This window comes from Eretmochelys imbricata, chromosome 11, assembly GCF_965152235.1.
Source record: "Eretmochelys imbricata isolate rEreImb1 chromosome 11, rEreImb1.hap1, whole genome shotgun sequence".
Taxonomy (NCBI): domain Eukaryota; kingdom Metazoa; phylum Chordata; order Testudines; family Cheloniidae; genus Eretmochelys; species Eretmochelys imbricata.
This window is the reverse complement of record NC_135582.1, coordinates 75,717,599-75,742,683: the sequence shown is the minus strand read 5'-3', so window position 1 is coordinate 75,742,683 and position 25,085 is coordinate 75,717,599. Positions and strand designations below refer to the sequence as shown.

The window sequence follows — 25,085 nt, the reverse complement described above, 5'->3', positions numbered from 1 at the left end:
CCTTCAGTAAAGTACACAAGTGACTACTAGTTGGTGTGGAAATTTTTAATCAAAATTTTTCTGACACCATCTATCAATGGAAGACAAGTGCAAACAGAAAAGAAAATACACAGAGGAAAATCGAGGCTTCGAACAGGAGTAGGAGCATAAATACTTTTTTTGTTGAACGTAACGGTAAGGCCAAGCATCTTCTTTGCCAGACGTGTGTCTCTCACTTCAAATCTTCAGACTTGCCACGTCATTTCGCTTCTAGCCATTCACATAAGGATCAAGAATTCCCAGAAGGTTCTGAACTCCACACTTTAAAACTGAAAGCTTTGAAAAAAACCACACAGATGTAGAAGACGAGTTCCTCACCCGATTTGCCAACCAATCGCAGACTGTAACGTTAGCCTCCTATTATGTGGCCTGACACACAGCCCATGCAAAGAAGCCCTACTCTGAAGGCAAGTTTATAAAAATGTGCCTCACTGCTAGGACTGAAATCACATCACCAGAGAATGAGAATCTACAGAAGAAAATTTCTGGCCTGCAGCTTTCACACCACACAGTAGAACGCAGAATCTCCGACCTGAACAGTGACATTGAATCGCAACTGCACTTGAAACTTCAGCAGTGTGAGTATTTGAGCATCGCTTTGGATGAGTCGTGCGATGTACAGGATAAACCTCAATTATCGGTATTTGTTCACACTGTGTCTCACGACTGTGTTGTAAGGGAAGAACTCCTCGATATCGTGCCACTAAAGGACAGAACTTGTGGACGAGATATGAAGGAGGCACTGATGTTGTTAGTTGCAAAACACTACTTCCCTTTACAGAAGCTCACTGCCATTGCAACAGACGGGGCTCCGTCCGTGTGGGGATCTGTGAATGGATTAGTAGGGCTTTGTAAGTCTGATGAGAGCCTTCCTGAATTGTGGACGTTTCACTGTATTATTCATTGGGAGCAACTGGTATCTAAAAGTCTCAAATTTGATCACGTCATGAAACCCGTCTTGCACATTGTGAATTTCATTCACTCAAATGCACTCAATCACAGACAATTTCAAAATCTAATAGAAGAACTGGATGAAGACGACTTCCCTGACGATTTGCCATTTCACTGTGCAGTTTGATGGCTCCTGAGAGGTAAAGTTATTTCCTGTTTTTTTGAGCTCCTGGAACCAGTAAAATTGTTTATAGAGGAGAAGCAAAGAATACACCCTGAACTTACAGATCCTGGGTGGGTCCTAGACTTGGAATTTCTTGCAGACATGCTGCTGCATTTGGATAAACTAAACGTGGACTGACAAGGAAAATTCCGGTTGCTGTCTGATCTATTGCAAAGTGTATTTGCGTTCATGAACAAACTGCAGTTGTTTCACAGACAAATGCTTGAGGGAGAGCTGACACACTTTCCCTCAATGTCACAACTTCCAGACAGATCAAAAGAAGATGCAGCAGAACCCCTAAAATGGCGCACAACTAGATATGTGAGCATGATTAAAGATCTTAAGAACAGTTTTGAGGAAAGATTCCAAGATTTGTAGCAGAAAATCAGATTTCGGATTGACCCTTTTAGTGCTGAAGCCAATTGTATGAAGCCCCCTTTAGTTCCTGACAAAGCAACATCCCAGATGGAAATAATAGAACTTTTGGAAGATGACAGATTGAAATCTGTTCAGAAGACTGAGGAGACCCGTACTTTCTGGAAATCTGTACCAAACGGATAAATACCCCAACATCAGAGGTGCAGCCCTAAAACTGATCTTGAAGTTTGCCTCAACCTATCTTTGGGAGTCTGTTTTCTCAACACTCAAACATGTGAAATCCAAGCACCGATACATTTTGACAGACAGTCACTTAAGAGAACTGCTGCATGAGCACAACTGAACACAAACCAAACTTCAAGGGAATTGTTGAAAGCAAAGATTGCCAGAAGTCCCACTAAGTAAAGCGTTAAGACAAATTGTTATTGTCGTTAACTATACATTATAAATGCGTAATAAATATACATTATCAAATTATATAATGATTTTGTGTGAAATATACACACACACACACACACACATAATCATTACATAATACTGTGGCTCCTTGGCAATGTACATTGGTAAATTCTGGCTCCTTCTCAGGCTCAGGTTGGCCACCCCTGGCCTAAGTAAACACTTGAATGATGGAGCCAGCTCAGAAGGAACAGGAGAGGCTAGGATAAAGCCAGGAAGGTGGCAGCAAAAAAGGACTACTGTGAGGAAGCATGCAGCCATTTTCTGGACATTGGAGAGGGAGGCAAGGAAATCCTAGTGGGAGAGGGTGTAGCAAAGGCTCAAGGAGATGGCAGCACAGTTTAAGATGGTGCAGACCTTGCCTGCTGATTACAGGGTCCCTGAGCTGGAACACGGAGTAGGGGGTGAGCCCGGGTTCCCCTACGAGCCACTGGGGAAGTGGCGCTGACCAGGCAGTGGATGGGAAGACAGCCAAAGACATTGTGCATGGAGAGACTTTGATAGCTGGCAAAACATATAGTGATCTGGCTAGAGAGCCAATCCACAGAGAGAGAGAGAGAGAGCGCGCACCCGGACTCCCAGAGAGTGGGACAGAAAGGCAGCAGGGTGTGCAACGAGCTGCAGAAGTAAGTGTCCCCTTCTATACAACTCTCTTTTGTCAGGCCCTACTAGCCTAGGTTTTCTCCCTCTTTCCTGCTTCTCCCCCCTTGCACTTCCTCCCTGTGCTCTTCTATCCAATCTCCTCGTTACTGGGTTAATTAGCTCATTAGCTTCACTGCCCCAGTCTGATCTGGCAATCAGGAGCTCCTCTCTTAATCAGGCCCTGCCCAGGGCCTAATGGGTTAAACAATGACTAGAGCGCTGGTTCAACTGCTGATTCCCAGCTCTCCGTCACAAACTCCAAGAAAAGACTCTGAACAGGGAATCCCTCAGGCCTGAGCTGAAATCAGTGAAACACCCGGATCACGAAGAGACAAAAGCCTGGGACTCTGTAAGAGAAGAACGGCCACAAGGCGTTATCCATTACAGAGGTGACATTGCCAGTGTGAGTGGCTCATGAAAAGCGGATCCCAGTCCTCTGCTCTGGACAAGTGCGGTAAGGCCTGACCAGTGTGGGAGGAATACATTTTTGTTCGACTGGAGCGGATCTGGGTAATAAGTGTAGGCTCTAGATCAGGGGTCGACAACCTTTCAGAAGTGGTGTCCCGAGTCTATTTATTCCCTCTAATTTAAGGTTTTGTGTGTCAGTAATACAGTTTAACATTTTTAGGTCTCTTTCTATAAGTCTATAATATATAACTAAACTATTGTCATATGTAAAGTAAATAAAATTTTTAAAATGTTCAAGAAGTTTCATTTAAAATTAAATTAAAATGCAGAGCCCCCCGGACCGGTGGCCAGGACCCGGGCAGTGAGTGCTACCGAAAATCAGCTTGTGTGCCGCCTTTGGCATACGTGCCATAGGTTGCCTACCCCTGCTCTAGATTGAGGTTTATATTTTTCTTTTATCCAGAACCTTGTGTTTCCAATCCCCTTACTTGCCCTTATTTTGGATCTTTGCCTTAAGCTGAGTTAAATACAATTCTAGTTGGTTTATTATAGCCACAACCAAGTGCCTGACACTAAAGAGTGTGTTAAGCTGGGGCGGGGGGGGGGGGGGGAGGGGGGGGCTGGTGACCCCAGCGTGCACTGCTTCCCACCGAGGCAGCAGATTGCTGTACAGAGCGGATGCCCAGACAAGAGACTGGGCACTTCAGTGTAACAAGGTGGGGTGCGCTAACTGCTAGCTTGCAGAGGGAACATGTAGGGCTCATGGAGCAGAGTGGTGTGCGTGTGCTCCCTGCAGGTTTGGGAGGACTTCCCCCAGTGGGCACAGTCAAGACTCTCTCACCCTGTGCGCAGCTGGTAGTGATTCACCCGAGATACCTCAGGTAAGCCCGATAGTGTCACAGTGAGATCCTGGAGAACCCCCTCCAAGCTAGCCCCCGGCTCCTTCCTGTGTCTGCACAGGGACATCAGTGGGGTTTTTACCACACAGGGTTTGACAAGGGGTCTCTCATTCCCAGCATCTCTCTACCCAAGCAATGTCCCCCCAGTAACCACCTTCCACTCCTGCTGGGGAGGACGAGTCTGAGCACACCAGACATGTGCCCAGTGCCTGGGGCGGGAGCTCATCCTCCAGCTCACCCTCTGGCCCAGAGGAGATGGCTGTGTGACTGCTTTCCTCTGGAAGTTCGGTCACATAGCTCAGTAGATGAGGCTCAGCTACAGGAAGTCGTCTTGGCTGGACACAGGATGGGTGAGCCTCTCAGCCCCAGACACACCCCATCTTCTACAGCCTTGAGCAGCGCACCTGTTTATGCTCGGTTTTCCTGCAGATGCCACATGTCAGGTCTTTGGGATCCCTTGGAGCTGGTCTACCTGCATTGCCTGTCACCGCTTGTTTCAATTTACTTGAATCCCACTTTTAGGGTGCCCTTTTGGGTCCCCAACTTGGTCCAGTTACCCTTTGGTTTTTCTCACTATAAGTCCTACTGTCCACAAACTCATCTGCCAACTGGAATGTGCTACACCGATCCTCAGGCTTCTTGTCCACTAACCACATTAGAAGCTCATGGAGACACATCTCACAGAGTTGCTCTAACCTCACCAGGTCATATAAACTTTCCAGCATAGTGGCACCTGCACCTTTACCCCCTTTGCAGATATTTCACCACCAGGGCGGTAGTTTCTATATACAGCAGGGGTTGGCAACCTTTCAGAAGTGGTGTCCCCAGTCTTCATTTATTCCCTCTAATTTAAGGTTTCGTGTGCCAGTAATACATTTTAACTTTTTTAGGTCTCTTTCTATAAGTCTATAGTATATAACTAAATTATTGTTGTATGTAAAGTAAATAAGGGTTTTAAAATGTTTAAGAAGCTTCATCTAAAATTAAATTAAAATGCAAAGCCCCCCGGACAGGTGGCCAGGACCCGGGCCACTGAAAATCAGCTCGTGTGCTGCCTTTAGCATGAGTGCCATAAGTTGCCTACCCCTGATATACAATTAACCCTTATATAATGCACATTTATACAACACGTTTTTGACATAACGTGGGGGTTTTTTATGTTGCACGCATTATTTTTATATAGCGCACGCCCATGGGAGGGAGTTTGGGCATGGGAGGGTGCTCGGGGTGCCAGATCTGGGGGGCGCTTGCCTGGGGCGGCTCCCCGTGCCTGCTGTTCCTGGCGGAGGCATGGCCAGGGGGCCCTGCACACTGCCTCTGCCTGCAGCCAACAATCAGGGAAGGATGGGGGCAGCGCACAAAGCCACCTAGCCACATCTCCGCCAGGAACAGCGGGCACAGGGAGCCACCTGAAGTGAGCACCCCCGGATCTGGCACCCCAAGCCCCCTCCTGCACCCCAACCCCCTTCCCTGAGCACCCTCCAACATGTACAACTATGTCATGTCTGGGAACCTAACCCTGTTTTTCCCATTTATTCTTCCGTTTATAGAACGTGTTTTTATAGAACACGCAGTTTTCCAGGAACATAACTACTGCGTTCTATAAGGATTTACTGTACATCATACCCTGGGTCTTTGCACATCCCAAAACCTGTTCGTATAAACCACAGGTATCAAATCAATCTTAAGCAGTAGAGCCCCACTGAACTGTTCATAGTCCCAAGTATCAACTCCACTCACCTAGCTATATATCTCTATCAGTTTGGCACTGAATCAGAAGTAAGACAGCAGAGTCGGCCCACAGGATCAACCTGGTTCCAATCACAAGCTTTCTCAAAGGCAGTGAGGTAAGCACCTATAGCCGCCTCTCATTAAACTAGGCCAACCATTTGGCATCTAGGCTGCTAGGGACCTGGCTTCCCGTGATCCCTCCCCACTTTCCCCTTATGGGACTTGCTTCTCCATACCAACTCCATGCTATCACTGCTCTTTTTCCTCTGCTGCTCCTCAGGTTTCCCCTTTTTCTCTCGATCGGCTCGCTCCCTTTTGCGGTCTGCTAGTCTCTGTTCCTCCATCTGAAGTCCCTTTGCTTTCAGCTCCAACTCCCCCTGCTTCAACTCTAGCAAACAGAGACCCGGATCGTCAGGAAGCCCCCCCCCGCAGGTCCCTCTGTGGCCCTGGGACTCTCTCAAAATCCAACCTGGCTTTGGACCCTAATTGTTGATCCGATCATCCTTCTCCAGCCATGCAGTCAGCTGAGCCTTGTGTAAATTTCCAACACTGAATGTTCTCCCACCGTTCTGCTCTGTGGTGCTCTTCTTAGGGAGATGGATATACACCATTTTCTTGCTGTTTCCTTTGACTAATCTTGTTTTTATTGCTGCAAGTCACTTCTTGCAAAATCCTCCTGTTGCATTCAGAATCCCACCAGCTGCCCCCAACTTGTCATGGATCCTCACGGTCTGTCCTATGCCCCAGCTTTTAAACAGTCCCTAGAGGAACCCCTTCACTGTGCCAAATCCCCAAGGGGTCCCACTCTTCTCTCAGGGTAGGCCTTGCAGCCTCAATGCCTCCGAGACTGAGCCTCTGAGCTCCAGCTCTCCTGCTTCACACAGTGAGCTGTGCCCAGCAAGTCCAGCTGAGATAGACTCCTGGTCAGAGACTGTTAGACTCTTCAGGGATTAATACACCCAGCAAGTATCTGCAGTGACACTGCTGGATCACATTAAAGAAGTTCTGTATTAAAATCACAAATGAGTTTGATTCCCCATAGTTTAAATTCCAGGGTATTACTAATTAAGAGCTCTCTTGGTTTTTGGTACTGTTTCTCTCCCTCTATGTGTGAAACTTGCAAGCTGCTAATTGTGTTAGTACATTCTAAGACAGAGTCTGTTCTCAAAGCAATTCTTTGTAACAACAACCACTCACACAGAGAGAGACTCAAAGCAATACTCTGTAACAATAGAAACAGCACCCAGAGACTCCCCGCCCTTTTGTTGTATTCATCTCGCTTTGTTAACAATTGTAATTAAAATAGAGATAGAGGATGTATGTGGATGGATGCTTGGTGTGGATAATAACTGAATGATCAGGGAGGTGCCAGCCTAAGAATCCAGTGTCCATTGGCTGAAGAAGGCATCAAGTGGAAATAACCAGAGGACCCCCGGAGGGCAGACTGGAATCTACCCAACAGCCTCAAGAATGGGAGAACCAAAGAACAAGATAACATCTGGCAGCACGGAGCCACCAGGAATGTGACATCTGCTGACTGATTCAGCAACAGCATGATGAAGCAATTCCCATAGACTGGCATAGAAAAAAATTCCTATAAAAATGGACTCTGGAAAGTGAGAACTTTGGGGTCTGATTCTGCAAACCAACTTCCAGGAGCATCAGATGTGCATCTGACAAGGCGCTGCTCCCTCCTCATGTCCAGGCCACCTGGCCAGTGGCTTGGCATGAGCAACTCTAAGGCTGATAATTATGATAACAACCTTGCAGAACCTGTGTGTGTGTGTTTGTATGAATGAATGTGTGAATAAATATGAGATTGAATGGAATTTTATAGCTATAACTAACTGCTTACTATGATTCTTTCTGTATCCACAATAAATGTGGTATTTTGCCTTTTCCCCTTTAATAAGATCCTGCTGGTTTTTATTTTACTGGTATAATATTTTGGTGGAGAATTGCGAAAGGGGGAATTTTGGTAAAAAACCTCAGTTATCGTAAATATTGGTGTGCACACCGCCAGCTCTGTTGAGCTAGGCATTTCTATTAGGTTAACCAGACCTGCTGGCCTCCAGAAAGGTAGCAGGGGACCTGCTGGCCTCCGGGAAGGTAGCAGGGGAAAAACACATAAATTAAGCTACAATTACTAAACCTAAGTCCTATTGCTCACTGAGGTAACAGGGGCAGCAAGAAGGCCTAAGGGCCAGGCTAAGCTACTCGCTGGAATAAGGAGTAGCAGGTTTAGAGAATCTAGGCTGTGTCACTCGCTGACCTGTGTCAGGTGTGACGAGGAAATTTGACAAGCTATGATTTCAGAATATAGGCTGTTGTCACTTGCAGGAGTGACAAAGAGATTAAAATATCCGTGTTAAGATGTTTCAAAGAAAACAGGGTAAGCCAGTACCAGAGGGAGGAATGGAGTCAGGAGGAACTCCAACCTCACCTTTTGTAAAAAAAATTAAAAAAAAAAAAATTACACCTTTTAAACAAATCCTTCAAAAATGTGGGCACAGTCCTTGGACTAAACAAGCCCTAGCTGATGTCTGCACTATTTCAGACCTAGAGGATAGATTGGCTCAGTGTATCCTCATATACAAACCTTCTAGTGCTGCCAACACAGATGCAGCGGCAATTTGGTTGTTGTGGGAGGCATGTAAGGATTCTTACCTTCACTTGTCCTCATGTAAAGAGGAAAAGGCACAAACGGAAAAGGGAGCAGGCAATTGGAAGGTGCTGACTACAAATACCCAAAGCCAGCGGAAAATAGTGAAAGAGGCACTCCAGGAATGCAAAAAGAGAGTGAAAAAGTTAACTCTGCAGAGGCTGGAGGGACACAGGTAAAGGGGGAGAAGGTCCAATGTACGGCACCCCCAGTCATAATTACAAAGAAAAAAGAGAGTAAAAAAAAGTTAACTCTGCAGAGGCTGGAGGGAATTAAGCAGCTAAACTTTGCAAAAATGTTAAAAAGGAAAAGTGTTACAGAAAGAGCATTCTTGGTTTCTTTGCAGCCATTCTGAAGGGAAAATGGGCCCTTTTCCAAAGGAATGTCTGTAAATTAGCCAGGCAAAAATAAACTATCTAATTAAAATCATTTGACTGGACAATTTAGTCAAATTTGCTAAAAGAACATAAGGGGGTTCTATTGGAACTTAACTGCCTCAAATGTATAAAGGGAATGTAAGATGTAAAAAACAGAGCAGTGTGGAAGGGATGTTAAGGAAAAGAAAATGTGTTTGTATCTATCTGTGTTGGATCATATTAAAGAAGTTCTGTATTAAAATCACAAATGGGTTTGATTCCCCATAGTTTAAATTCCAGGGTATTACTAATTAAGAGCTCTCTTGGTTTTTGGTACTGTTTCTCTCCCTCTATGTGTGAAACTTGCAAGCTGCTAATTGTGTTAGTACATTCTAAGACAGAGTCTGTTCTCAAAGCAATTCACAGAGAGAGAAACTCAAAGCAAAACTCTGTAACAACAGAAACAGCACCCAGAGACTCCCTGCCCTTTTGTTGTATTAACAATTGTGATTAAAATAGAGATAGAGGATGTATGTGGATGGATGCTTGGCATGGATAATAACTGAATGATCAGGGACGTGCCAGCATAAGAATCCAGTGTCCATCGGCTGAAGAAGGCGTCAAGTGGAAATAACCAGAGGACCCCCGGAGGGCAGACTGGAATCCACCCAACAGCCTCAAAAATGGGAGAACCAAAGAACAAGATAACATCTAGCAGCACGGAGCCATCAGGAATGTGCTATCTGCTGATTGATTCAGCAACAGCATGATGAAGCAATTCCCATAGACTGGCATAGGAAGAAATTCTTATAAAAATGGACTCTGGAAAGCGAGAACTTTGGGGTCTGATTCTGCAAACCAACTTCCAGGAGCATCAGATGTGCATCTGACAAGGCCCTGCTCCCTCCTCATGTCTAGGCCACCTGGCCAGTGGCTTGGCATGAGCAACTCTAAGGCTGGTAACTATGATAACAACCTTGCAGAACCTGTATGTGTGTGTGTTTGTATGAATGAATGTGTGACTAAATATGAGATTGAACGGAATGTTATAGCTATAACTAACTGCTTACTATGATTCTTTCTGTATTCACAATAAATGTAGTATTTTGCCTTTTTTCCCTTTAATAAGATCCTGCTGGTTTTTATTTTATTGGTACAACATTTTGGTGGAGAATTGCGAAAGGGGGAATATTGGTAAAAAACCTCAGTTATTGTAAATATTGGTGTGCACACCGCCAGCTCTATTGAGCTAGGTTTCAGAGTAACAGCCGTGTTAGTCTGTATTCGCAAAAAGAACAGGAGGACTTGTGGCACCTTAGAGACTAACCAATTTATTTGAGCATAAGCTTTCGTGAGCTACAGCTCATTCATCGGATACTATTGAGCTAGGCATTTCTATTAGGTTAACCAGACCTGCTGGCCGCCGGGAAGGTAGCAGGGGACCTGCTGGCCTCTGAGAAGGTAGCAGGGAAGAACAGGTTAACCAGACCTGCTGGCCTCCGAGAAGGTAGCACGGGACTTGCTGGCCTCCGAGAAGGTAGCATGGGACCTGCTGGCCTCTGAAAAGGGAGAAATAGGTTAACTGGACCTGCTGGCCTCTGAGAAGGTAGCAGGGGAAAAACGCATAGATTAAGCTATGATTTCAGAATCTAGGCTGTGTCACTTGCTAAGTAATACCAGGAGTGACAAAGAGATTGAAATATCCTTGTTAAGATGTTTAAAAGAAAACAGGGTAAGCCAGTACCTGAGGGAGGAATGGAGTCAGAAGGAACTCCAACCTCACCTTTTGTTAAAGAAATTACACCTTTTAAACAAATTCTTCAAAAATTTGGGCACAGTCCTTGGACTAAACAAGCCCTAGCTGATGTCTGCACTATTTCAGACCTGGAGGGTAGATTGGCTCAGTGTATCCTCATATACAAACCTTCTAGTGCTGCCAACACAGATGCAGCAGCAATTTCGTTGTTCTGGGAGGCATGTAAGGATTCTTACATCCGCTTGTCCTCATGTAAAGAGGAAAAGGCACAAATGGAAAAGGGAGCAGACAATTGGAAGGTGCTGGCTACAAGTACCCAAAGCCAGCTGAAAATAGTGAAAGAATACAAAAAGAGTGAAAAAGTTCACTCTGCAGAGGCTGGAGGGACGCAGGTAAAGGGGGAGAAGGTCCTATGTACGGCACCCCCAGGCATAATTACAAAGAGAAAAGAGATTAAAAAAAAGTTAACTCAGCAGAGGCTGGAGGGAATTAAGCAGCTAAACTTTGTGAAAATGTTAAAAAGGAAAAGTGTTACAGAAAGAGCATTCTTGGTTTCTTTGCAACCATTCTGAAGGAAAAATGGACCCTTTTCCAAAGGAATGTCTGTAAATTAGCCGGGCAAAAATAAACTATCTAATTAAAACCATTTGACTGGACAATTTAGTCAAATTTGCTAAAGGAACATAAGGGGGTTCTATTGGAACTTAGCTGCCTCAAATGTATAAAGGGAATGTAAGATGTAAAAAACAAAACAAAACAGAGCAGTGTGGAAGGGATGTTAAGGAAAAGAAAATGTGTATGTATCTATCTGTGTGTGTGTAAATATGTAAAGCTCTAAGGACCAATTGGTTTTGTTTTTGTTTTAAATAATGCCACTAAAAATCCATTTGACTTTTTAATTCAAAGTTGCAAAACTGAAAGACCTTTTTGCTAGACACAGGTAATTAGTGTTGTTTGGCTTTGGGATTTGGCATTTAACCCTTAAAAGGTAACTCAATGCTTTACAGAATTTAAAATGTTTTTAAGTTGTGGCTGCAACAGGGCAGTCAAAATCAGGAGAATAGAAAAAAAAATTCTGGATTCTTTTTGTTTGTTTGTTTTTGTAACAAAATAGCAGATGAGAGTTGTGGTAAAAAAAAAAAAATAAAAAAAAAAGACAGTGCCCTTCTGAAGCAACAGCAGGGGTGAGGTGCACAAAACAAAAAAGAAGCAGTGTTAGAAACACTGAGTCTTAAAATGGCTCTGAGTAATCAGACTGTCACTTTGATAAAGGTACATGAAAACTCTGTAAGCAAAAAAAAAGAAATAGTTACACCTTATGTAAAAATTGATATGGATAATGTTACAGAAGTTAAACTATGCAAGGAATGTGCATTTGCCCCAGAACACGTGCTGGGTATATTGTAGAAGGGGCAAAAGAAATGTAAACATACCATGCTACTTAATTAAAATGCTATTAGGGCTCCAAAGGGAGCCACAATAGGTTGGGATTTCTTTTTTCAGATTGCTGTGTGTTTTGGAAGCAGAAGTTAAAAGTAATCAAAACTCTGGTGAAAGTTGATTGTGTCCCTTTTAAGATAGAGTCTCTGAGCTGCTGATGGCTTTAAATCCAAAAGCAGGAAGCGTCTGTGAAAATGCAAATGACATTCCTAAATGATAAAGGAAAGAAAGAAGGAGCAGCAAAAAGGAGCTGCAGATAAAGGACACACCTGGTCAGCAAACAAATTGTCTAAATACAAGGCACTGTATAACAAGATAATTTTAATAAATTTAATGATAATAAGTATCCCTGTAACAATGTATAGTGTGTATGATTTTTGGAAAAACCCTTTAAGGTTGTATGGTAATGATGCTTCTCAGTTATTACCTGTAAGTAAAACTTAAAGCTTAACACAGCAGGAAAAATATTATAAACTTGGTCTGCTGTATAAGAAGGAAAACTCAGGGATTTAAAGACTAAACAGTGGGATAATTTCCCCATAACCCTTAAAAGATAAAAGCCATTGAAACCTGGTCTGCCTATAGAACAAAAACAGGAAAATGTGGGGGCAATTCCTCTGTTTTGCCTACAATCAGCAAGGGTATTTGTAAAAGACATATTTTAAGCAATAATCTGCCACCCCAAAAGGGGTAGAAACATGTTTTTTGTCTTTCAGAAAATCAGGAAAAGCTGATGCCAGCTGAAAAGCAACCCAATACCATGAATCTACTGTCACAATAGAAATTGTGTTTTGTGTTCTATGTTTGGTCTTGTGTTTTGTCTTGTTGCTAGCACTGTTGTGTGTTTAAAAAAAAAAAATACTGAAGACCTGCAGGAACTTAAAAATAAATTAAGCTTTCTGTCCCAGCTACAGGACAGCCTGATACAAAAACAAGTACATGCCAATGTAGACTTGGTCCAAATTGGTCTGGGTAACCTAAAAGGCTGATGGAATCTTTGGTAATGGCTTAATACTACCACATGGCTTATGCATAAGAAAAAAAAAATATTAGAAATAGGAAACTACACAGCCATAGCTATGGGATGCACTGAAATGCAGATACTTGCCCTAGCTACTTTGGAACACAAAATGTTCTGGGTCATATTGGGAAATATTAAGGGTTTGATGCATTTGTTAAAAAAGAAAGAGATCAATGTTTGACACTTATCAATATGAATGGATGCAATATGTTTCCAGTATTGTAAACCAGACTTGTTAATGGGAGAAATTGTTGTCAAAATTGCACACCAACAGTCCCTGGAGGCAAAGATATTGAAGGTTAACCCACTCCCCATATTACACATGGGATCCTTCTGGCTACCCTGCACCTCAAGCCAGTGGGCTGGGGAGGGAGGGAAGCTATTGGACACTAGAGGTTGTACCGAATGGACTCCTCAAAAGTGGGTGTGCCTCATCTTGCCTGTTGCCCCAGAACCTTGCAGTAAAGGTACATCACTAGGATCATGTATGTGGCATGAACTGGAATCACAAACTCAAATTGCCTCACAGTACCTTCTCTTGAATAGGCTACATAGAAAGTGACGCTGACGATTATAAATCTTAGTGTCAAAAGGGGGATTATGTTGGATCATATTAAAGAAGTTCTGTATTAAAATCACAAATGAGTTTGATTCCCCATAGTTTAAATTCCAGGGTATTACTAATTAAGAGCTCTCTTGGTTTTTGGTACTGTTTCTCTCCCTCTATGTGTGAAACTTGCAAGCTGCTAATTGTGTTAGTACATTCTAAGACAGGTTTCAGAGTAACAGCCATGTTAGTCTGTATTCGCAAAAAGAAAAGGAGTACTTGTGGCACCTTAGAGACTAACCAATTTATTTGAGCATGAGCTTTCGTGAGCTACAGCTCACTTCATTGGATGCATACCGTGGAAACTGCAGCAGACATTATATACACACAGATATCATGAAACAATACCTCCTCCCACCCCACTGTCCTGCTAGTAATAGCTTATCTAAAGTGATCATCAAGTTGGGCCATTTCCAGCACAAATCCAGGTTTTCTCACCCTTCACTCCCCCACACACAAACTCACTCTCCTGCTGGTAATAGCCCATGCAAAGTGACAACTCTCTTCACAATGTGCATGATAATCAAGGTGGGCCATTTCCAGCACAAATCCAGGTTTTCTCACCCCCCCACCCCCATACACACACAAACTCACTCTCCTGCTGGCAATAGCTCATCCAAACTGACCACTCTCCAAGTTTAAATCCAAGTTTAACCAGAACGTCTGGGGAGGAGGGGGGGGAGGAAAAAACAAGGGGAAATAGGCTACCTTGCATAATGACTTAGCCACTCCCAGTCTCTATTTAAGCCTAAATTAATAGTATCCAATTTGCAAATGAATTCCAATTCAGCAGTTTCTCGCTGGAGTCTGGATTTGAAGTTTTTTTGTTTTAGGATAGCGACCTTCATGTCTGTGATTGCGTGACCAGAGAGATTGAAGTGTTCTCCGACTGGTTTATGAATGTTATAATTCTTGACATCTGATTTGGACACAAATCAGATATGGACACAAATCAGATGGCCCAACTTGATGATCACTTTAGATAAGCTATTACCAGCAGGACAGTGGGGTGGGAGGAGGTATTGTTTCATGATCTCTGTGTGTATATAATGTCTGCTGCAGGTTCCACGGTATGCATCCGATGAAGTGAGCTGTAGCTCACGAAAGCTCATGCTCAAATAAATTGGTTAGTCTCTAAGCTTCCATTCTAAGACAGAGTCTGTTCTCAAAGCAATTCACAGAGAGAGAGACTCAAAGCAATACTCTAACAACAGAAACAGCACCCAGAGACTCCCCGCCCTTTTGTTGTATTAACAATTGTGATTAAAATAGAGATAGAGGATATATGTGGATGGATGCTTGGCGTGGATAATAACTGAATGATCAGGGAGGTGCCAGCCTAAGAATCCAGTGTCCATCGGCTGAAGAAGGCGTCAAGTGGAAATAACCAGAGGACCCCCAGAGGGCAGACTGGAATCCACCCAACAGCCTCAAGAATGGGAGAACCAAAGAACAAGATAACATCTAGCAGCACGGAGCCATCAGGAATGTGCTATCTGCTGATTGATTCAGCAACAGCATGATGAAGCAATTCCCATAGACTGGCATAGGAAGAAATTCCTATAAAAATGGACTCTGGAAAGTGAGAACTTTGGGGTCTGATTCTGCAAACCAACTTCCAGGAGCATCAGATGTGCATCTGACAAGGCCCTGCTCCCTCCTCATGTCCAGGCCACCTGGCCAGTGGCTTGGCATGAGCAACTCTAAGGCTGGTAACTATGATAACAACCTTGCAGAACCTGTGTGTGTGTGTGTTTGTATGAATGAATGTGTGACTAAATATGAGATTGAATGGAATGTTATAGCTATAACTAACTGCTTACTATGATTCTTTCTGTATTCACAATAAATGTGGTATTTTGCCTTTTTTCCCTTTAATAAGATCCTGCTGGTTTTTATTTTATTTATTTATTTTACATCTCTGTGTGTGCAAATATGTAAAGTTCTAAGGACCAATTAGTTTTGTTTTTGTTTTAAATAATGCCACTAAAAATCCATTTGACTCTCTAATCCAAAGTTGCAAAACTGACAGTCCTTTTTGCTAGACACAGGTAATTAGCGTTGTTTGGCTTTGGGATTTGGCATTTAACCCTTAATAGGCAACTCAATGCTTTACAAAATTTAAAATGTTTTTAAGTTGTGGCTGCAGCAGGGCAGTCAAAATCAGGAGAATAGAAAAAAATTCTGGATTCTTTTTGTTTGTTTGCTTGATTTTTGTTTGTTTTTATAACAAAATAGCAAATGAGAGTTGTAGTAAAAAAAAATTAAAAAAGACAGTGCCCTTCTGAAGCAACAGCAGGGGTGAGGTGCACAAAACAAAAAGAAGCAATGTTAGAAACACTGAGTCTTAAAATGGCTCTGAGTAATTAGACTGTCACTTTGATAAAGGTACATGAAAACTCTAAGCAAAAAAAAAAAGAAATAATGACACCTCATGTAAAAAAATAGATATGGATAATGTTATAGAAGTTAAACTGGGAAGGAATGTGCATTTGCCCCAGAACATGTGCAGGGTATATTGTAGAAGGGGCAAAAGAAATGCAAACATACCATGCTACTTAATTAAAATGCTATTGGGGCTCCAAAGGGAGCCACAATAGGTTCGGTTTTCTTTTTCAGATTGCTGTGTGTTTTGGAAGCAGAAGTTAAAAGTGATCAAAACTCTGGTGAAAGTTGATTGTGTCCCTTTTAAGATAGAGTCTCTGAGCTGCTGATGGCTTTAAATCCAAAAGCAGGAAGCGTCTGTGAAAATGCAAATGACATTCCTAACTGATAAAGGAAGGAAAGAAGGAGCAGCACAAAGGAGCTGCAGATAAAGGACACACCTGGTCAGCAAACAAATTGTCTAAATAAAAGGCATGGGATAACAAGAGAATTTAAATAAATTTAATGATAATAAGTACCCCTGTAACAATGTATAGTGTGTGTGATTTTTGGAAAAATCCTTTAAGGTCATATGGTAATGATGCTTCTCAGCTATTACCTGTAAATAAACTTAAAGCTTAACACAGCAGGAAAAACATTATAAACTTGTTCTGCTGTATAAGAAGGGAAACTGAGGTACCCCACCTCAGGGATTTAATGACTAAACAGTGGGATAATTTCCCCATAACCCTTAAAAGATAAAAGCCATTGAAACCTGGCCTGCCTATAGAACAAACAGAGGAATTACCCCCATATTTTCCTGTGTTTTGCCTGCAATCAGCAAGGATATTTGTAAAAGAAATATTTTAAGCAATAGTCTGCCACCCCAAAAGGGGTAGAAACATGTTCTTTTTGTCTTTCAGAAAATCAGGAAAAGCTGATGCCAGTTGAAGAGCAACCCAATACCATGAATCTACTGTCACAATAGAAACTGTTTTGTGGTTCTATGTTTTGTCTTATTGCTAGCACTGTTGTGCGTTAAAAAAAAAAAAAAAATACTGCAAACCGGCAGTTACTTAAAAATAAATTAAGCTTTCTGTCCCAGCTACAGGACAGCCTGATACAAAAACAAGTACATGCCAACGTAGACTTGGTCCAAATTGGTCTGGGTAACCTAAAAGCCCGATGGAATCTTTGGCAATGGCTTAATACTACCACATGGCTTATGCATAAGAAAAAAAAAATTAAGAATAGGAAACTACACAGCCATAGCTCTGGGATGCACTGAAATGCAGATACTTGCCCTAGCTACTTTGGAACACAAAATGTTCTGGGTCATATTGGGAAATATTAAGAGTTTGATGCATTTGTTAAAACAAAGGAAGAGATCATTGTTTGACACTTATCAATATGAATGGATGCAATACGTTTCCAGTATTGTAAACCAGCCTTGTTAATGGGAGAAATTATTGTCAAAATTGCACACCAACAGTCCCTGGAGGCAAAGGTGTTGAAGGTTAATCCACTCCCCATATTACACATCGATCCGTCTGGCTACCCTGGACCTCGAGCCAGTGGGCTGGAGAGGGAAGGGAGCTATTGGACACTAGAGGTTGTTCCGAATGGACTCCTCAAAAGTGGGTATGCCTCACCTTGCCTGTTGCCCCAGAACCTTGTAGTAAAGATACATCACTAGGATCATGTATGTGGCATGAACTGGAATCACAAACTCAAATTGCCTCACAGTACCTTCTCTTGAATAGGCTACATAGAAAGTGACACTGATGATTATAAATCTTAGTGTCAAAAGGGGGACTATGTTGGATCATATTAAAGAAGTTCTGTATTAAAATCACAAATGAGTTTGATTCCCCATAGTTTAAATTCCAGGGTATTACTAATTAAGAGGTCTCTTGGTTTTTGGTACTGTTTCTCTCCCTCTATGTGTGAAACTTGCAAGCTGCTAATTGTGTTAGTACATTCTAAGACAGAGTCTATTCTCAAAGCAATTCACAGAGAGATAGACTCAAAGCAATACTCTAACAACAGAAACAGCACCCAGAGACTCCCCGCCCTTTTGTTGTATTCATCTCGCTTTGTTAACAATTGTGATTAAAATAGAGATAGAGGATGTATGTGGATGGATGCTTGGTGTGGATAATAACTGAATGATCAGGGAGGTGCCAGCCTAAGAATCCAGTGTCCATCGGCTGAAGAAGGCGTCAAGTGGCAATAACCAGAGGACCCCCGGAGGGCAGACTGGAATCCACCCAACAGCCTCAAGAATGGGAGCACCAAAGAACAAGATAACATCTGGCAGCACGGAGCCACCAGGAATGTGACATCTGCTGATTGATTCAGCAACAGCATGATGAAGCAATTCGCATAGACTGACATAGAAAGAAATTCCTATAAAAATGGACTCTGGAAAGTGAGAACTTTGGGGTCTGATTCTGCAAACCAACTTCCAGGAGCATCAGATGAGCATCTGACAAGGCCCTGCTCCCTCCTCATGTCCAGGTCAGCGGCTTGGCATGAGCAACTCTAAGGCTGGTAACTATGATAACACTCTTGCAGAACGTGTACGTGTACGTATACGTGTGACTAAATATGAGATTGAATGGAATGTTATAGCTAAAACTAACTGCTTACTATGATTCTTTCTGTATCCTCAATAAATGTTGTATTTTGCCTTTTCCCCTTTAATAAGATCCTGCTGGTTTTTATTTTATTGGTATAACAACACCCGGCAACCTTTTCAAAAATGGTAGGGTTTATTAGCCAACTGGAACGCAGCAGAGGCAAATCCTTAGGTTAGCACGCAGAAGTAAAGGTTAAGACATAATCCATACTGGCCAAAGCCCTTGAGCCATGCTGCTGTAGGAACCATCTTGGTGTCCTTTTCCTGTATCTGTCCCTTTGTCTTAGTTTCAGGAAAGCTCCCTGTTTCTGAGAGCCCAGTTCTTCCTGCTCCTCAAAACACACTGAGTTCACGTGCGCTCCACCCAGACAAGCTGGGAGCCTCTCATTGATAGGTGTCAAGTGTTCAGTCCTGGGGGTTACCATGGACTCTGTAAGGTCTTCCACTGATATGGGTTAGTCATGGTCAGTGCCTTCATGAGCCATTTGTATCACCTTATGACAGCTCTTCACACTCAGAGCAGAGCAACACCAAATACAGAGGGCAGCTGAGGCGTGTACTGGAGTAACAGAAATATTGCCAAAATTCCCACATCTGTCACACACACACACACACACACAGACCTTGGAGAGCTGGACATGCACAAGTCCATGGATCTGGATCAAATGCATCCAAGGATGCTGAGGGAGTTAGCTGATGTGATTGCAGAGCCATTGGCCCTTATCTTTGAAAATTCGTGGTGATCGGGGGAGGTCCCAGACGTTTGGAAAAAAGGCAAATATAGTGGCCATATTCAAAAAAGGGAAGAAAGAGAACCTGGGGAACTATAGACGAGTCAGCCTCACTTCAGTCCCCGCAAAATCATGGAGCAGGTCCTCAAGGAAGCCATTTTGAAGCACTTGGGAGGAAGGTGATCAGGAACAGTCAACATGGATTCACCAAGGGCAAGTTATGCCTGACCAACCTGATTGCCTTCTATGATGAGATAACTGGCACTGTGGATATGGGGAAAGCGGTGGATGTGATATATCTTGACTTTAGCAAAGCTTTTGATACAGTCTCCCACAGTATTCTTGCCAGCAAGTTAAAAAATATGGATTGGATGAACGGCCTATAAGGTGGATAAAAAGCTGGCTAGATTGTTGGGCTCAACGGGTAGTGATCAACAGCTCAATGTCTAGTTGGCAGCCAGTATCAAGCAAAGTGTCCCAAGGGTCAGTCCTGGGGCCAGTTTTGTTCTGTTACGAATTACACCTGGTAGGACACGCACACAAGTGCTACGAATTATACCTGATAGGACACGCACACCAGTGCTGCGAATTATACCTGATAGGTCACGCACAGTTCGAATCTAGGCTGAGGCACAGAAACAAAGTCCACAACTGCAGAGTTCCCAAAAGACACTAAGTTTATTACGCTCGAGCGTGGTGCCCCCCTGCTAGCCAGGAGGGGACCCTGAATGCAGATTATACAAAGATTATATACCTTTTAGCAAAGCATGTTGCCCTCGTGCATCGGAAACCTTAGCCAATAAACAAACCCTTGTTTTATCTACCACCTATCCCTGCTTGGTGCATTCCTCGTGCTATACCAGTATGTTAATTACACAGCATGGTCCTAAAGCCATGCATCAGTAACTTTTATTATCAGGATGGGAGGCCTCACATCAAGGCCAAGAAACCGGGAGTTAAAGACTGACAGAAACCAGATACTGGGAGACAAGGCAGGCTGGAGACAAGGAGGAGGATTTTCACAGGGATTCAATATCTAAGGATTACTCCTCCTGGTGTATGATGTGCTGGCATTTAAACAATGGTGGGCCCCAAACCAAAATGGAGTCACATGTGCTAACTTTTCCTTAACAGTTCAACATCTTTATTAATGATCCAGATGATGGGATGAATTGCACCCTCAGCAAGTTTGTAGATGACACTAAGCTGGGCGGAGAGGCAGATATGTTGGAGGGTAGGGATAGGGTCCAGAGTGACCTAGACAAATTGGAGGATTGGGCCAAAAGAAATCTGACGACGTTCAACAAGGACAAGTACAGAGTCCTGCACTCCGGAAGGAAGAATCCCATGCAACACTACAGGCTGGGGACCAACTGGCTAAGCAGCAGTTCTGCAGAAAAGGACCTGGGGATTACAGTGGACGAGAAGCTGGATATGAGTCAGCAGTGTGCCCTTGTTGACAAGAAGGCCAACGGCATATTGGGCTGCATTAGGAGGAGCACTGCCAGCAGATCAAGGGAAGCGATTATTCCCCTCTGTTCGGCACTGATGAGGCCACACCTGGAATGCTGCGTCCAGTTTTCATCCCCCCACTACAGAAGGGATGTGACAAATTGGAGAGAGTCCAGCAGAGGGCAACAAAAATTATTAAGGGGCTGGGACACATGACTTACGAAGAGAGGCTGAGGGAACTGGGCTTATTTAGTCTGCAGAAGAGAAGAGTGAGGGGGGATTTGATAGCAGCCTTCAACTACCTGAAGGGGGGTTCCAAAGGGGATGGAGCTCAGCTGTTCTCAGTGGTGGCAGATGACAGAACAAGAAGCAATGGTCTCAAGTTGCAGTGGGAGAGGTCTACGTTGGATATTAGGAAACACTATTTCACTAGGAGCGTGATGAAGCACTGGAATGGGTTACCTAGCGAGGTGCTGGACTCTCCATCCTTAGAATTTTTAAAGGCCCGCTTGACAAAGTCCTGGGATGATTTAGTTGGTGTTGGTCCTGCTTTGAGCAGGGGGTTGGACTAGATGACCTCCTGAGGTCTCTTCCAACCCTAATCTTCTATGATTCTGTGAGAGAAAGCAAAGCACAGGGGTTGGACTTTAAGCCAGTGAACGCAATGAAGGGCAAGGGGACTGCAAGCCTCAAACCTTGGTCGAAATGCAGAGGCACCTATGTCCCTGCCCACAGACAGGTGATGGTTGGAGGCCTGGTACCTGAGAGGGCATTTCTTGAGCAGACCTCAGAGGGGGTCAAAGGTGTAGCTCCCCCAGACGTGTGACATCAGATAAGCATATTTTGGGGAATTATGGAGTCTAGTGAGTCAGATGCAGTAGGTGGGAGTATTAAAAACTCCTCGTGTCTGCGGAAGGCTGGGGAATTAGACACTATAATTCAGGAGCAACAGACTCTAATTCCGCTGGAAAAGGAAAATGTAAGAAACAAGAACTGGGCCACGTGCCCTCGGAAGGGACTGGCTAAAAGATCCAAAAAGCCTGGAGGGAAGACAGACCATGGCTACTGGAAGTGGGGGAAAAAAAGACCTAGCAAGTCACAAGAACTCTCACTGCCACCCTGTGACATCATTGACAAAGTGTACATTTGTGACGGGGCAGCGGTTGTCCTCTGGGAGGGAGGAACAAAGCAAGGACTCAGGAATGGTGGCCAGGGTCGCAGTGGGTAGATACGGGGGGAGGGGTTACATGGGGGGCAGTGAGTGGTGGACGGAGGACAAGAGTTTAGTATTTGTTAAAAAAAAAAAAAAAGTTAAGTAAAAATGGCCAATATCAAAAATACACATGTCTGGGGAAGGACACAAGGCAAAAAGTAGGGCATGAAAACGTGTCAAAAATTACAGACTGAGTAAAGATCTAGAGTTATTACTACTCGGGGTTCTGTAGAGATCCCACTGCTTCTAATAACAATAAAACAGGAATCCTTACCCAGTGAGGCCACAGTAGCATAGTTCTCCTGCATGACCTCCCTGTAGAGGGCTCTCTGAGCAGGGTCTAGCAGAGCCCATTCCCCCTCCGTGAAGTACACAGCCAGCTCCTCAAAGGTCACTGGCCCCTGAAAGAACAAGAGTCGCCCACTCAGTACCTGCTACCCAGTATTCACAGGAGAGCAGGGCCAGTAGAATGAATGCTCTGCGAGGGACACGGTAGCAGAATCCCAGCCCTGTACCACTCAGGGCAGCCAAGAGGCATTGGGGTGAGGGAAATAAGAGAGAGAGAGAGCCCCTTGTCCCGGCCAGCACACAGAGGGAACAAGGATCTTCACTTTTATCACACACCTACTAGCCAGGGGCTGGTACAGGAGATGGAACCCCAGTAGGGTCCAGGGAGAGTCCCCTGGTAGGAATTCCAAAACTCTAACCATAAAAACACAATAGACACCAAACGGAATAAAGGGGAAGTCAACAGGAAAGAATGCAAATCAGCAGCTTCGAATTGTAGAAAATTCATAAGGGAAACAAAGGGTCAGAAGGGGAAATCTAAGGCCAATAGGACAGATTTTTTTAAAAGTATATTAAGAACATAAAGAATCCTAACAATGGTACTGGTCCATTACTATGATAGAATTATCAGTAATCATATAGCGAAGGCAAAAATGTTCAATTAATACTTCTGTTCTTGTACCTGGGGAAAACTCTTTCCATTCCAATAACTCATGACGATGTTAAACAGCAGCTATTAAAGTCAGACATATTTAAAATCAGCAGGTCCAGATAACTTGCATTCAGGAGTTTTAAAAGAATTGGCTGAGGAGCTGCTGGACCATTACAGTTGATTCCCAATGGGTCTTGGAACACTGGGAAAACTCCAGAAGAATGGAAGAAAGATAGTCCTGTGTCAATGTTCAGAAGGTTTAAAAGGGATGACACAAGTAATTATAGGACTGTCCATCTGACATTGATACCAGGAAAGATAACGGAGCACCTGATAAATGTACTAATAAAGAATTAAAGAAGGGTAATACAATTAATATCAATCAACACAGATTTAGAACCTATCAAACTAAGTGCATGTCTTTTTGGATGAGATTAGAAGTTTGGTTCATAAAGACAGTAACGTTGATGTAAGATATGTAGACATCTGTAAGGCATTTGACTTGGTACAGAAAGATCTTTTGATTAAACAACCAGAAAAATTCAAAATTAACATTGCACACATGAAATAAATTAAGAAGTGGCTGATAGGTCTCAAAACATAATTGTAAGTGGAGAACCATGGTTGAGTAGGTGTGTTTCTAGTGGGGTCTCACAGGGATTAGTTCTTGGCCCTGTTCTATTTAACATTTTTATCGATGACCTGCTCCAGCACTGGGAATCTGGAAAGTTTTCCCAGTTCTGGCCAGGGGGGTTATTTCCTGTTCCACAAACAGGAGAAGTCCCACTCCCAACCCCCATGAGTCTGTTCCTTGAAAGCAAGGCCCAGAGTCAACTAGCTCCAGCAGGATGGTCACACCCTGTCCCCTCCCTTTCCCCATATTGTCTATTTCCTTCCCCCCTCCTCCCACCTCCAGCAGCTCCCATCCTCCTGTATATTTACTGCCCCTCTCCCTCCCGCCAGAACCCACCAGCAACTCCCAGACTATCCCTTACCTGAGCCAGCTGCACTGATGCCATTTCCTTTCCCCTGGGAGTGTGGGATGATCTGGAGCAAAATACAGATGTTATCTTGCAGCCTGTCAGGGTGAGAAGGGCAATTGGAGTGATTTCAGAGGGGGTTTTGTCTATTTTACATTCTCTATTCGTTGTAGGCGTTCTCCCTGAAAACAGACATTCTACGTTCTGCTTCACTGAGAAACACTTAGGGTACATCTACACTGCAACAAAACCCATGGTTAGCCTACAGGCTACAGAGTTAACAAATTGCAGTGTATATACGTCCAGGATCAGGATCCAGCCCCACAACCCGATTCCCATGAGTCCAAGTCAGCTGACAGGGGCATGCCACAGATGTTTTATTGCAGTGCAGACATACCCTTTGTGACTTTATTACAGCACAGACTCAGCCTCTCCCACCTGGATTAACCCTTCGGGACATGGTTAAATGCTCTCTATAATACAGTCTCTGAACCAAATGCTAGAGAAGAGCGGAATCAAAGAAGATGATTAGGAGGATTCCCCCATCACTGTCCCGGGGCTCTGGGCAAACACCCACTCCCTCCAGGCTCCGGGCAAACACTCATTCCCTCCGGGCTTAATCTTTTGCAGGTTTACGGGGTCTTTTACCAGTGAAAGAGCTTTACACAGTAATAACCTACTTAACCTCTATTTATTAACAATTACCAAAACAGAATGCACACGCTTACACATACAATGCTCACCACTCCCAATAAGACAGATGAACTTTTCGTGATGGCCAGTCAGGATCAAGTCCATCTGGGGGACTCCAGTTTCTGCACAGTGGCACAGTGTTGAGGTCTGGTAGCTCTGATTGGGCTGTGCCCTGGAGTTGGTTCCCAAAGAACTCCCTTTTGGACCCCAGTTTATATTAAGGCTGGCGGGAATGGGTGCATAAATTGACAAGGTTACTCCTGACCCCTAGGAACAGGGTACGGGTAGGTGCCTAAATTAAGAGGGTTACATCTTGAGCCCTAGGAACCAGGTAGAGGTGGGTGCTCTAAAGTGCAAGCAACAGAAAATTGTGTGTGGTTAACACTCCCCCGTGGAACCACCTCAGCAGGAGTCCAATCCACCTCCTTGAACGTTGTTGGGGTCGTGCACAAACTGCATGCTAAGGGCATCATGCTCCATGACCAGAATGCAGTCCTCCAGGCCCAGGTACAAACCCAGCCAGCATCTTCTGTCCCCCCGTGACACTGGTAGACCAAGCGCC

General features: G+C 43.8%; 1 protein-coding gene across 1 annotated transcript in view; it reads right to left on the bottom strand.

The window, feature by feature from the left end:
* LOC144272475 (uncharacterized) overlaps positions 1 to 25,085 on the bottom strand; it is a 71,424-nt gene that overhangs the window by 38,010 nt on the left and 8,329 nt on the right. Inside the window, exons 2-3 of the mRNA XM_077830554.1 lie at positions 23,846 to 23,928; positions 22,185 to 22,311 (exon numbers count right to left, since the gene is read on the bottom strand). Of these exons, the coding sequence (XP_077686680.1) occupies positions 22,185 to 22,311; positions 23,846 to 23,869 (151 nt within the window). The 5' untranslated portion in view covers positions 23,870 to 23,928. The remainder of the gene's footprint in view (positions 1 to 22,184; positions 22,312 to 23,845; positions 23,929 to 25,085) is intronic.